Here is a 12,922-nt window from a genome sequence, read left to right on the forward strand (position 1 = left end):
CCTGAGAACGCAGGAGGGTGGCACGTGGGGTGGGCCGACGGGGCCGAGGACCAGGAGCTCGAGAGCCCAGGGCTCCCACCGCGGCTCGTGCCTCCAGAAGGTTCCTTCTGGCGTCCGCTGTCCCGGGAGCCCTTTCCCACCTGCGGGCCGGTCTCCCGGTCCCGAGCAGCCTCTAGGACGAGGTCGGGGACAAGAACCCCAGTCGAGCTCTAGCGCGTCGTCAGCGACACCCCCAGGGCATCCCGGCGGCCACAGAGCGCTGAGGCCTCTGGATCCCCCGGCTCTCCGACCCTTCAAGTAGGGGGCTCGCCAGTGGGGCTGATGTGTTGCGGGGAGGTTCCGGACTTGGGGTGCGATGCCCGGTGACCCGGCAGAGCCCGTGGTGGGGTTCGGGCGCCGTGACCCGAGTTTCCCCCGGGTCAGTTTCCCGCCGGCCCAGCTCGCTCGGCGTGAGGTGGAGCCGGGTTCCGAGTTCCGGGAGGTTTGGCGTCAAGGAGGCCGGCGGGACGGGGCCTGAGGCCTGAGCAGCGCCCCCGCAGGGCCTGGGAGGCGGGGAGTCCCCTGTGCGGGTCCCAGCCCCCAGACATGCGCATCCCCTGGCCCGCATCCTGCCCCCAGAAGCACGCCCCCCCAGACCCCCCACCCGAGGGCCGGCAGCTTTCCCAGGCCGCCCTCCAGCGAGCCTTGGCCATCCTGGTGCACTCAACACCCGCCTGGGGCTTCGGGCCCAGAGGACCAGGGAGGTGGAATGGGCCCCGGGGGCTGGAAGGCACCTGGATCCCAAGGGGCAAGATGCTTGAGGCCTGGTCCGATGCAGGAAGTGCCTGCAGGTAGGGTGTACATATGGGCAGCGTGAGGAGGGGCATTGGGAACGAGGGGCTGAGAGTTGGTCTGGGGGGCCCGGGGGTGGAGGTGCGTTCACACCTGCGGGAGCAGGAACACACACTCCACCTGTGGTCTCAGTGCACACCTGTGTTCCGCTCGAGGAGGGGGAGCCAGGGGAGGCGGAGCTGCTGTTGCCTTTAAAACAACACGTGGCCCAGCTCACATGCACACGTGGCCCAGCTCACATGCACACGTGGCCCAGCTCACATGCACACGTGGCCCAGCTCACATGCACACCTGGCCCAGCTCACATGTACACCTGGCCCAGCTCACATGCACACCTGGCCCAGCTCACATGCACACTTGGCCCTGCTCACATTTACACCTGGCCCAGCTCACATGCACACCTGGCCCAGCTCACATGCACACCTGGCCCAGCTCACATGCACACGTGGCTCAGCTCACATGTACACCTGGCCCAGCTCACATGCACACCTGGCCCAGCTCACATGCACACGTGGCTCAGCTCACATTTACACGTGGCCCTGCTCACATGCACACCTGGCCCAGCTCACATGCACACCTGGCTCAGCTCACATGCACACCTGGCTCAGCTCACATGCACACCTGGCCCTGCTCACATGCACACCTGGCCCAGCTCACATTTACACGTGGCTCAGCTCACATGCACACCTGGCCCTGCTCACATGCACACCTGGCTCAGCTCACATGCACACCTGGCTCAGCTCACAGACACACCTGGCCCATCTCACAGGCACACCTGGCCCAGCTCACATGCACACCTGGCCCTGCTCACAGGCACACCTGGCTCAGCTCACATGCACACCTGGCTCAGCTCACAGACACACCTGGCCCATCTCACAGGCACACCTGGCTCAGCTCACAGACACACCTGGCCCATCTCACAGGCACACCTGGCCCAGCTCACAGACACACCTGGCCCATCTCACATGCACACCTGGCCCATCTCAAAGGCATACCTGGCCCAGCCCACCGGCACACCTGGCCCTGCTCACAGGCACACCTGGCCCATCTCACATGCACACCTGGCCCATCTCAAAGGCACACCTGGCCCAGCTCACAGGCACACCTGGCCCAGCTCACAGGCACACCTGGCTCAGCTCACGTACACACCTGGCCCATCTCACAGGCACACCTGGCCCAGCTCACAGACACACCTGGCCCATCTCACATGCACACCTGGCCCATCTCAAAGGCATACCTGGCCCAGCCCACCGGCACACCTGGCCCAGCTCACAGGCACACCTGGCCCATCTCACATGCACACCTGGCCCATCTCAAAGGCACACCTGGCCCAGCTCACAGGCACACCTGGCCCAGCTCACAGTCAACCTGGCTCAGCTCACGTACACACCTGCTCCATCTCACAGGCACACCTGGCTCAGCTCACAGGCACACCTGGCACAGCTCACATGCACACCTGCCCCATCTCACAGGCACACCTGGCTCAGCTCACAGGCACACCTGGCACAGCTCACAGGCACACCTGGCTCAGCTCCCAGGCACACCTGGCACAGCTCACAGGCACACCTGCCCCATCTCACAGGCACACCTGGCTCAGCTCACAGGCACACCTGGCCCAGCTCACAGGCACACCTGGCCCAGCTCACTGGCACACCTGGCCCATCTCACAGGCACACCTGCCCCATCTCACAGGCACACCTGGCTCAGCTCACATGCACACCTGGCCCATCTCACAGGCACACCTGGTCCTGTTGCAGGCACATTGCTAACATGGATTCCCAGCCCTCCTGGCTGGGGGCACTGTGTGCTGATGTCACGCAGAAGCTGTGACTGTGGCAGATAAGGGTCTGTCCTGGGTCACCTTTTCTACAGGTTTTGCTTCAGATAGTCACGTCTTAAGGGCGTTGCCCGGGAGAATCATTCTGGAGACACAGGCCTTGTGGCACCTTTTTGGGGCGCGGACAGCCTGTGAGGGGCTGGTGGGCCAGGGGGTCACGTGGTGTCTGAAGACAGCTGGGCCCCCATGGTGGGTGGTCCCTGGAGCCTGGTGGACACTCTGGGGCCGGCTTCCCCAGGTCCGCTCGTCCTGCATCTCCTTCCACTCTGGTCTGTGAGTCCACCTGGCAGCTGCCTTGCCCTCTCCACACCCTCATTTGAAAATGCAAATCCGGTCATGCCGTCCATCCCCACACCCACCGTGAACCCTCATCAGCTCCCAGCTCCGGAGCCCGCGGGGTCAGCCGTGCCTCAGCAGGGCCTGGCCAGGGGACACTCACACAGTGTTCTCTCCACCTCACCTGCCCACCCCCGTTCCTCCTACCCCTGGCCCGGGCCCCACCCCGTGGACCAGCGGCTGACAAGCCTCACGTGGAGGGAGCCGGGCCTCCTGTTTGCCACGTCCACGGCCGGCCACAGCGACGCCTGGCCACGGGGCGCAGCCCACACGTGGATGCCGTTTGTCCTCGATGGCTCCAACACCGGCTGTGTCGTTTCTGCTCCCCGCACCGTCCTGCTTCTCCCCACAGCAGGAAGTCACCTTGGAGAGCTTCCCATCTGCATGTAGGGTCTCACTCCTGTTAGTTTTGTTAAAGTAATTTTCAAGTTACTTTATTAAGCTACAAACGTGGAGCCCAGGACGGAGAGCTGGGTCCTGGGGCTCATCACCACATCCCCAGTCATGTCCACCCTGCCCTGAGCCCCTGGTGTCCTGGACCATCCTCACCAGCCACTGTGCCTTCTTGAGCTGCACTGCCTTTTCTGTTTGGGGAACTTGTAGGTCCTGAGTTCAGCAGGGCCCTGCTCGGGACCCCCACAATGCCAGGTTGCCTACTGCCCCCCGCTGACCACTAGCCGTGACTCTGGGGGTGGGCATTGGTGCTGAGCTCCCGGCTCCCCAGAGCTGCTGGAGGTGGAGGTGTCTTCTCAGCCCCATGGGGACCCGGGCCCAGCTTTGGGCATTCACTGGGCTCCTGACGCCATCAGCCACCCCCCAACGTGAGCCCCCCCTACCCTGGGCGCAGGCCGCAGCCCCGCTCGGCCCTCGGAGTCTCCACAGACCCCTGCTCTCGCCTGGGGCTTCCCTCTTCTACTAGCGGTCTGTTCGGCCCGCTGGACCCTAGTCAGCAGACTGGGCCCTGAGGTGGGCGCAGCAGCGTGACCGGTTCTGGATCCCTTCCCCGAGGATGGTGTCACCCCACTGATGCCCGGGAAGGTGTCACTCAGGGAGCCCCCAGAGCAGGAGGGTCCTGAGTCCCCCAGGAGGCTGGCTCGTGCCCCACCGTGCTGGAGGCTTTGACTGTCGGGGACTTGGCGGCCAGGGCGCCAGGGCTGGAGGGGCCTCGCCGTGTTCTGCAGCAGATGGACACTTTGTCCCGGGGTCGCACAGTTGCTGGCGGGCCACAGCCCCTGTCCGCGGGCAGCGGGGGCCTTGGGCATCTGCCCGCAAAAGCAGGTGACCTCTTGTTGCTTCCTCCCAGTAGCATGGCTGACAGCAGGCCCAAGCCCCCCAAGCCCGCCAACAAGACGCCCCCCAAGTCCCCAGGGGACCCCGCAAAGGACAGGACAGCCAAGAGGCTGTCACTGGAGTCGGAGGGCGCCAGCGAGGGCGCGGCCGCCGCGGGCCCGGAGCTCAGCGCCCTGGAGGAGGCCTTCCGGAGGTTTGCGGTGCACGGGGACACCAGGGCCACCGGGAAGGAGATGCATGGCAAGAACTGGTCCAAGCTGTGCAGGGACTGCCAGGTGATCGACGGCAGGAACGTGACCGTCACCGATGTGGACATCGTCTTCAGCAAGATCAAGTACGTGTGCGCCTGGGACCAGGGGGGTGGGAGCGGGGCTCTGCGTTCTCTCGGGCGGCCAGGAGGGCGACGCCTCAGGACACTCTCCCTGCCCGGAAGAAGATGCCCGGGAGTTTGAACCAGAACAGGCCCCAGTGGGGCCGGGAGCCCAGGTCAGGGACGTGCCGCAGCCGCCTGCCGCAGCCTGAGGGGTCTCAAGTGGCAGAGCCCGGCCCGTGGGGGGCTGCTGGGGGCCGGGGGCACGAGTCCGGGAGGTGGGCGTCTGTGGCGCCGCTCCCCTCAGCTCTGGGGGACGTTCGCGTGTGAAGAAGAGCGGGGATGACGAACGGTGGGCGCCGTGTGCTTGTCCGTGTGTGTGTCTGCACGCGTGTGCACACGGGCTCGGGCATGTGGTCCGGGCGTCGATAGGCCCCCTCCCCCTTCTCCCGCCCTTCACACCCGGGGACCACACCTTGAGGACAGCAACAGCATCTCCGAGGCATCACACAGACACGCACACACGCGCACGTGCATGCCCACACGTGTAGAACTCAGGTCTCCACTCTGCTGGTCACGGCTCACCCGGAGGACAGATGCCCTGGACAGGCCTTGGAGACCGCGTGTGCAGGAGGCACGGGCAGTGGAGGCACACGGGCCCTTGTGCCCCCTGGGAAAGGGAGCCCCATCTGGTCCCCGTCCCGCTCTGGAGGGCAGGACACTGCTCAGACACTCAGGGAGGAGGCTTGGCCCCTGGCGCCCAGGCACTGCGGGGGCCCCACCTCAGAGCCTGGCTGCTCTGGGCCCCAGGGTCTCTGCCTCGGCTCGTCGCGGGAAGTGGGCGGCTGCAGCCCCGGTCCGGCGAGGGGTCGTGGTCAAGACACGGTCAAGACCAGTCTGTGGCTACTCCCCCTCTGCCCTCCTGGACCTGAACTCCCTGTGGGGTCCCTGTGACCTGTGTCCCACTTGGGAGAGCCTGTTCTGGGGGAGGGTCCCCCAGACCTCCCAGCTGTGCAGCGGGGGACCTTGCCCTTGGGAACGGAGAGGGAGACAGTGCTCCCTGGGGGGTCCTGGGGGGGTGGTGCCCTGAGTCGGGTCGTGGGGTCCTGCAGGACAGGCTGGGAGCCACACCTGGGGGACCAGGTCTGAGGAGTGTGGGGCGCGGTGGGGACGCGCGCGTCCCGGCGTGCGGGTCGTGGGACCGCGGCCGCTCCAGGTGGCAGCCGTGGCAGAAGCGCCGCAGCTCGCGGGAGCCGTGGGCGCGGAACCACACGGGTCGCTGACTGCCGATGGCTGTTTCTGTTTGGGGCGGTTGCCATGACTCTGCAGCCCTGCCGCCAGCCCGGTATCTGCAGCCTCTGTTTAGGCCGGTCGTCATGGCAGCGCTTGTTTGTTTGGATGTTGCTATGTGTTAAGTTTTAAACACGGTTCTTGCAGCTCTTCCCCAGGCCTCGACTGAAGACTGCCGTCTCCGGGACCAGGGCTTCCCCCGGCCCCGTGCCCGCCCCCCCCACCCCCCAGCCCCAGGGCGGAAGGAATTAACTCAGGACCCCGTTCCCATAAGCACGAGTGTCACCCCAACAGTCCCGCCGGGGGCCCGTGGGCCGCAGGGTCCCCTGCGTGTGTGCCCAGGTGGGAAGGCCGGGGAGGCGGATGGCGGCTCTGCTGGCCCTTCCTGGCCCCCACTCGCCGGCTTTCTGGCCAACGGTGGCGTTGCCCGTGACTCTGGAGCCCTGTCTGGGCTGCAGGTTAGGAGGACGCACGCCGGGGCGGGGGACGCGGCCCATTCTTGCTGCACGGGCTGCGGAGGGAACCGTCTGAAGCGCAGAGCTTGGCGCATCAGTGCAGAGACCCAGGCCACGCGGGATGCCTGCGGGAGCGGTGGGCAGGGCAGAGCCGGGTGCGCTGTGCAGTCCCAGACACGCCAGCGGGGCCCAGCGCCTGCTCGGTGCCTGGCGCCCGGGCCTGCCCTGCCCTGCCCTGCCCCTCCCTGCAGGCTGGTGGGTGAGGCTGTGGCATTCGGGGCCCTGACCCCAGCACGTGCTTCCAGCTGTGGCGTTGGGGGTCTCACAGTGTCCTCCGCGGGGGCCTCTCCTGGCCGCCCGAGGCTGTGCAGGGCATCCAGCAGCTTCTGCCCTGGCCTCCTTGGGGCCTGCCTGGCGTGTCTACAGAGGGCCAAGGCTTGGGGGGGCAGGAATCGGGCAAGTCCGTCCATGCTGGCTCCTCAAACCGCTGATATTGGTGTTGGACGCCAGTGCACACAGGCCTTTTGATGACCTTCCCCAAACATCCAGAAGTGGTTTCAACGACCTCAGGTGCATCTGTCCCCAGAACCCGTCCCTGAGCCTCCAGCCTGCGTTAGGCCCTCGCGAGGTCGGGAGGAACTTAGGATGCTCTTCCCTGCTTGGGGGGCAGCTGACTGTCGGGGTCACAGGTGCCCTTCAGGCGGCCGGCCTGGAGGCCGCCAGACCTGGGTGTGAGCAGCCTCCTTCCAGGTTGCCAGCAGCGTGGTCCCTGGGGCCCAGGAGCAGGGGGCTGGCATCTGCCCGCTCCCAAGGCCTGGTACCAGACGTGTGGGCAGCTGCCACATCACACTGCATCCTCACCCTGCATCCAGGTCCTCCAGACAGCGCTCCCGTGGCCACCCGCACAGCCCCGCTGGCCCAGGGTCTGATGGGAATATCCCGGGGGCTCCCTCCTCTGGCCCTCGTTGGTGCCTTAGCCTCCCCCTCCAGACCCCACTTCCTGCTCTCTGGACGGGTCACCCAGGTCCCAGCTTCTGCTGCTCAGGGGAGCCTGGGAGTCGGCTTTCTCCAGCCCCCAAGTGGCATGTTATCTGTGGTCCAGAGGGGGCCCCTTGCTCCGTCCTAGGACATGTTAGCCAAAGTCCAGCGGCCTTCATGACGCTGGCCCTGGAGACACAGACCTCTGTCCTCGGAGGGCTGTGCTGCCCCCCCCCCCGCCCAGATCCCTGGCCACCGAGTGTCCCTGGTGACCTTCGGGAGTGGCCGGGCTCAGCCCTCTGCCTGCCCTGCGTTTGGCCTGGAGGTCTGGGGACACAGGGCCTGGGAAGCACAACCCATGGGGCCTCGTGTGTGACCAGTGACCCCATTACTGCTGGACCAGCTTTCCAGCAGAACAACGGCCTTCTGAGCAGGGCACTGGTTGGCCCCAGTGCTGAGCCGGGAGGAGGGGGTTTGGTGGGGGGACCCTCTCCGGTTCTGTGCACTCGGGAGAACAGGCTCCCTGTGTGTGCGGAGCCGTGTAAAGTGATCACGTGTCTCCAGGGAAGAGGCTGGCAGTGTCATTCGAGAACTCCCCAGGGACTGTTCCCAGCGGGGGCCGCGGGGCCCCCTGGGGAAAGCTCCCTGCCAGCCCAGACCAGGCTCTGAGACCCTGTCTGGCGGTCACGGTGGGGACATGTGGGGACACCCGGCCCCGCCAGGTGGAGCAGGCAGGTCAGCGCCCTGGGCCCGCACGTCCACTCGATCTGAATGCGGCCTCTGACGGAGGCCCCGTCGGCCATGCCCCGCCCCCAGCCCGAGTGACTCACACTGGTGGTGCCTGGTGCCCCAGCGGCCGGTCACCAGGCTGGCAGGCAGGCCTGGCGTCCGTGAATAGAGACAGGAGCGCCTTGGACAACCCAGGACAAACAAGTGGGGCCCCACGACCGTCGTGGGTCAGCGACCAGCAGGGATGGCAGGTTCCCCGCCCCAACAAGGCCAGGACCACGCTGCCCGGGACAGCTGGGCCAAGGGATCCCCCCAGCCCGGCCCACGGACCTCAGAGCCGCTGTGGTGTCGCAGCCAGGCTTTGAGGGGTGGAACCCACCGCCGGACACGGGGGCTCTGATGAGGCCTGCGGTCCAGGTGCCCCTCCCGACAGCCGTCCAGGCCTCTCGGGCTCCGCTCCCCACCCGCCCACATGGCCTCGCTGGCGGCACGACTTGGTCGTCCTCCCCGTGGCCCCTGCGGCTGTGTCCTCCCTCCACTGTCTCCCCGACCCCGGGGTGGCCGGTCAGCACGTCCCGTGTCCTCAGACTCACGTGTCAAGTGCCTGTGAGTCCCGGCATGCGCAGGGGACGTCCTGAGGCATGTTTATCGCTTACCGCTGGGCTGTTGGAGTTCTGGTGACTGAACAGAACCACGAATAGGAGAGTGATACACACAGGTTTACGTGCGAGTGAGACCCAGGAGGGGTCAGGGGCTGTGCATGGGCTGCCGGCCCACCTTCTGGGGGTTGCTGCCGCCTGCACCCTTCCACACCGTGGTGTCCTTTTATCTGGTTTACTTACTTCCGCTGTCCCAGTGGGTGTGTGGCAGGGCCGCATCCCGGTTTAACCTGATTTCCCTGGTGCCCAGTGACGTGGAGCGTCCTTCACGGGCTGGTTTGCACTTGTAGGTCTTTGACAAAGTGTCCGGTTCAAATATTTGCCCAACTTTTTTTTTTTTTCTTTCTTGCGGTACACGGGCCTCTCACTGTTGTGGCCTCTCCCGTTGCGGAGCACGGGCTCCGGACACGCAGGCCCAGCGACCATGGCTCACGGGCCCAGCCGCTCCGCGGCATGTGGGATCTTCCTGGACCGGGGCACGAACCCGTGTCCCCTGCATCGGCAGGCGGACTCTCAACCACTGCGCCACCAGGGAAACCCTGCCCAACTTTTTACATTGGGTTTTTTCTTGTTGTTGAGGTATAAGAGTTCTTTGTGTGTTTCAGATACAAGTCCTTTATCAGATTTTCTCCATCTGTGGCTTGTCTTTTACTTCTCTTAACAGTATCTCTTGAAGAGCATGGTTTTAAAATTTTTGGTCAAGTCCAATTCATTGTTTTTCTTTTATGGACTGTTTTTGGGGGGTCATTCCTGAGAAAATCTTTGCCTAAGCCAAGGTCACGAAGAGTTTCATTTGGATGCTTATCCAGAAGCTGGATGGTTCGGGGTCTGTGATAAATGCAGGACTGTGGTCCAGTTGAGTTAAACTTGTAGACGGCGTGGGGCACAGGCCAGGCCCTCTCCTCTGTGCGCAGCCTCCAGCCGCTGAAAGGACAGTTCCACCTCCATTCACTGGCTTTTGCAACCTTGTCAAAAACCCTTACATGTGGCCTGTTTCTGACTGTCCTGCGGCCGCTCTGCGGCCGTGCCTGTGGCTTTGCGGCCGGTGCTGACGTGGGGGCAGCCCCCTCCCACTCTGCCCTCCCCTCTCCAGCCGGTCCCCTGGGTGCCGTCAGCTGCGCTGTCTCGAGCCCTTGGCTTCTGCAGGCAGCCTTTCTGTTGGTCCCCGGGGCACCTCCCCCCACTCCTCTTACTGTAGAACATTGAGAACCTCACCGGATGGATTCGCTGGGGAAGATCCAAGGTGGCATAAGTGCTTTTCAGTTAAAACTCATAGAGACCAAGAGCCAGTCTAGAGCCATTTTGAAATTGCGAGAATGGACTTCCCTGGTGGCGCAGTGGTTGGGAATCCGCCTGCCGATGCGGGGGACATGGGTTCGAGCCCTGGTCTGGGAAGATCCCACATGCCGCGGAGCAGCTGGGCCTGTGCGCCACAACTACTGAGCCTGCGCGCCTGGAGCCCGTGCTCCACAATGGGGGAGGCCACTGCAGTGAGAAGCCCACGCACCTCAACCAAGAGTAGTCCCCGCTCGCCACCGCAACTAGAGAAAGCCCGCGCGAAGCAACGCAGCCAAAAAGGGAGGGAGGGAGGAGAAAGAAATTGCGAGAATGACCTACCAGATCCCGGGCGGCCGTGGGATGCCTCCGGATGAGGAGCTGCTCCCGGGTCCCGGCTGTGCCCCAGCGCGCCCAGTGCTGGTCAGGCCCTGGCCATGGGGAGGCGGCCCCCAATCCTGTCCCCGAGTGGGGACCGTGCCCCCCACCCCCTGGCGACCCCGCGCAGGCCGGTGGCCCCAGCCAGGACTGCAGCTGCCTTGTGCCGTGGGATCTGACGTGCTTTTCACCCTTTCCCTCTGATGAAGGCGACATGCTCGCCCACTTTAGCACCAGACCAGGATGTGTTGGTGTCCAGTCGTTCATGAAGGACGTGCTTCCTGTCAACTTCACTCCAGGACGATTTGTATTTGCTGCCATTGCCGACGGCAGCCGACTATTGGGTGTAACGCCGCAGACCAGGGCGGGGCAGGGCACGTTCTGTGTTTTAATGGAAGACTCGCTCTGGGCTGTGGGAAAGAGGTGGGGTGAGGGGTCCCCTGATGTCACCGAGGCCCTGGGTGGGGTGCGGGTCCCAGCCCAGTGACTGCTCAGCGCCTCCTCCCCGTGGGGGTGCCTGGGCCCGGTGGGCGCCCCCTGAGCCCCCTCTCCCTGCAGGGGCAAGTCCTGCAGGACCATCTCATTCGAGCAGTTCAAGGAAGCACTGGAGGAGCTGGCCAAGAAGAGATTCAAAGACAAGAGCGGAGAAGAGGCCGTCCGGGAGGTGCACAGGCTCATCGAGGGCAAGGCCCCCATCATCTCGGGGGTGACGGTGAGTTCGGTGCGCGGGTCTCGGGAAGGAGGCAGAAGCGTGGCTCCCGGGCACCGGCGGCCCCCGTCCACGGTCTGGGCCCCTGGGCTGGACTCGCCCTGGCGGCTTCCCTGACCTCGTTCCCCGCTCTCTTGCAGAAAGCCATCTCCTCGCCCACCGTGTCGCGGCTCACGGATACCACCAAGTTCACGGGCTCCCACAAGGAGCGCTTCGACCCGTCGGGCAGGGGCAAGGGCAGGGCGGGCCGCGTGGACCTGGTGGACGAGTCGGGCTACGTGCCGGGCTACAAGCATGCGGGCACCTACGACCAGAAGGTGCAGGGGGGCAAGTAGCCGGCGGGGCCTCCTCCCGTCGCCCAGTCCCCCACCGCCTCACACTTCGTTACATTCCTGTGCTTGCAGGCAGAACTCGGACCCGGGGCGGGGCGGGGCGGCCGCGGAGGCTCCAGGCCCGCCTCCCTCCCACCCGGGCCCGCACCCCCGCCACCCCAGCTTTGGCCCCGACTCACCTTTCCTAACACACCTGCCTCGTGCCCGCCAGGAAGTGGGCAGATGGCCCTTTCCAAAGTGTCTCCCGGGTCCAGACCACACCGGCCACTGGTTTGCAGCAAAGGGGGCGTTTTAAAGGAGCTGGTGGGCAGACCCTCACGGGGCAGTGTTGACCCACAAGCGCCAAGGCACCAACCAGCAGCCCCAGTAAAGCGGAGGGAGCCCCGGACAGGGCGCCGCGGGGCCTGGCGAGCCGCACGGAGGTGTGGGAGGCGGGGCTCACAGGTGGAGCCTGACAAGAAGGTGGGGACAGTCCCGTCTCGGGGCAGAGGGCCCGGCCCCGCGTGAACGTCCCACGGATGACGCGCGCTCGCAGCCCTGCGTGGCCCTCGTCACCCCGCGTGTCCCCTCGGCCGCGCGGGGAGGCGGGGCTCAGGCCGCAGGGCGCGGCTCACGAGGAGAGACGCGGGACGAGCGTGGGCCGCGGCCCCTCCACCCCATCAGCTCTCTCCTCCCCCAGGTCCTCTTGGTCGGAACAACCCAGCTGATCCCGACGTCCCAGCGCAGGTCCTGGAGAGGAAGGACTTAGGCCACGGTTGCCAGGTGTGTGTGCAGGGGGCCCTGGGTCAGGGTCGGGGGGGCCCGGGCGCCACCTCGCGCCACCACATGGCGGGCCTGCTGACGGGCTGGCGGGTGTCCGCACGGCCAGCGCCGTGGGCTCCGGCTTTCACTGAAGACCCACCCGCTCGGCCCTGCATTCTGAACTTGAAGTGCCCGGGGTGTCAGGGTGACTCTCAGGTCTGATGGAGTAAATCTTTTCAGAAGACCTCTGGGAAAAGGTGAGTGGGTGCGCTTGAGTCTCCAAGCCTCCTGGGGGCTTGCTCTGTCTCACCTTCAGTGACAGGCTGGCTGGTCCATCTCAGGACAGAAGACTCAGCACTTGAACTTGATAAATGCCAGTTACATCATGTCATAGGTGATGTCATTGTTCCTTCTTCCGGGACACCTGTAGGACTCTGTGTCCTGGAAGCTCGCATTTTCACCACCGTAGATGTCTTCTTTCCACTGTCTGGTTCTTGGAGGATAATTTAGTCTTCAATCTCCTTGCAGTGCGGACATTGCTTCACTTTTCTTGGGGTGGGGGCAGTGTGGATGGGGTGGGAACAGATGGGGGACGGGGTTGGGGAGGGGCTCTGTCCGCACTGCGGACAGGTTAGGAGATCTGGGACCCCCCCTGCTTCCATGGCGACCACGGCCTGTGAATCTTGGCCATGGTCGTGTCGGGGGCCTGGAGGTGACGATGACCTTACGGGTCATCCCAGCACCAAACACAGACTCTGGAGCCCCAGGGAGG

General features: G+C 65.2%; 1 protein-coding gene across 1 annotated transcript; it reads left to right on the top strand.

Annotated features, from left to right (window-relative positions):
* Positions 1–2,788: 2,788 nt before the first annotated feature.
* Positions 2,789–12,082, top strand: LOC309804556 (tubulin polymerization-promoting protein-like). The gene is made up of 3 exons (XM_082621972.1): positions 2,789–4,628; positions 10,927–11,080; positions 11,218–12,082. The coding sequence occupies exons 1-3, from the start codon at positions 4,189–4,191 to the stop codon at positions 11,410–11,412; spliced, it is 789 nt and encodes a 262-aa protein (XP_082478098.1). The 5' UTR covers positions 2,789–4,188; the 3' UTR covers positions 11,413–12,082.
* Positions 12,083–12,922: the final 840 nt, after the last annotated feature.

This window comes from Mesoplodon mirus, assembly GCF_964341445.2.
Source record: "Mesoplodon mirus genome assembly, chromosome: 5".
Taxonomy (NCBI): domain Eukaryota; kingdom Metazoa; phylum Chordata; class Mammalia; order Artiodactyla; family Ziphiidae; genus Mesoplodon; species Mesoplodon mirus.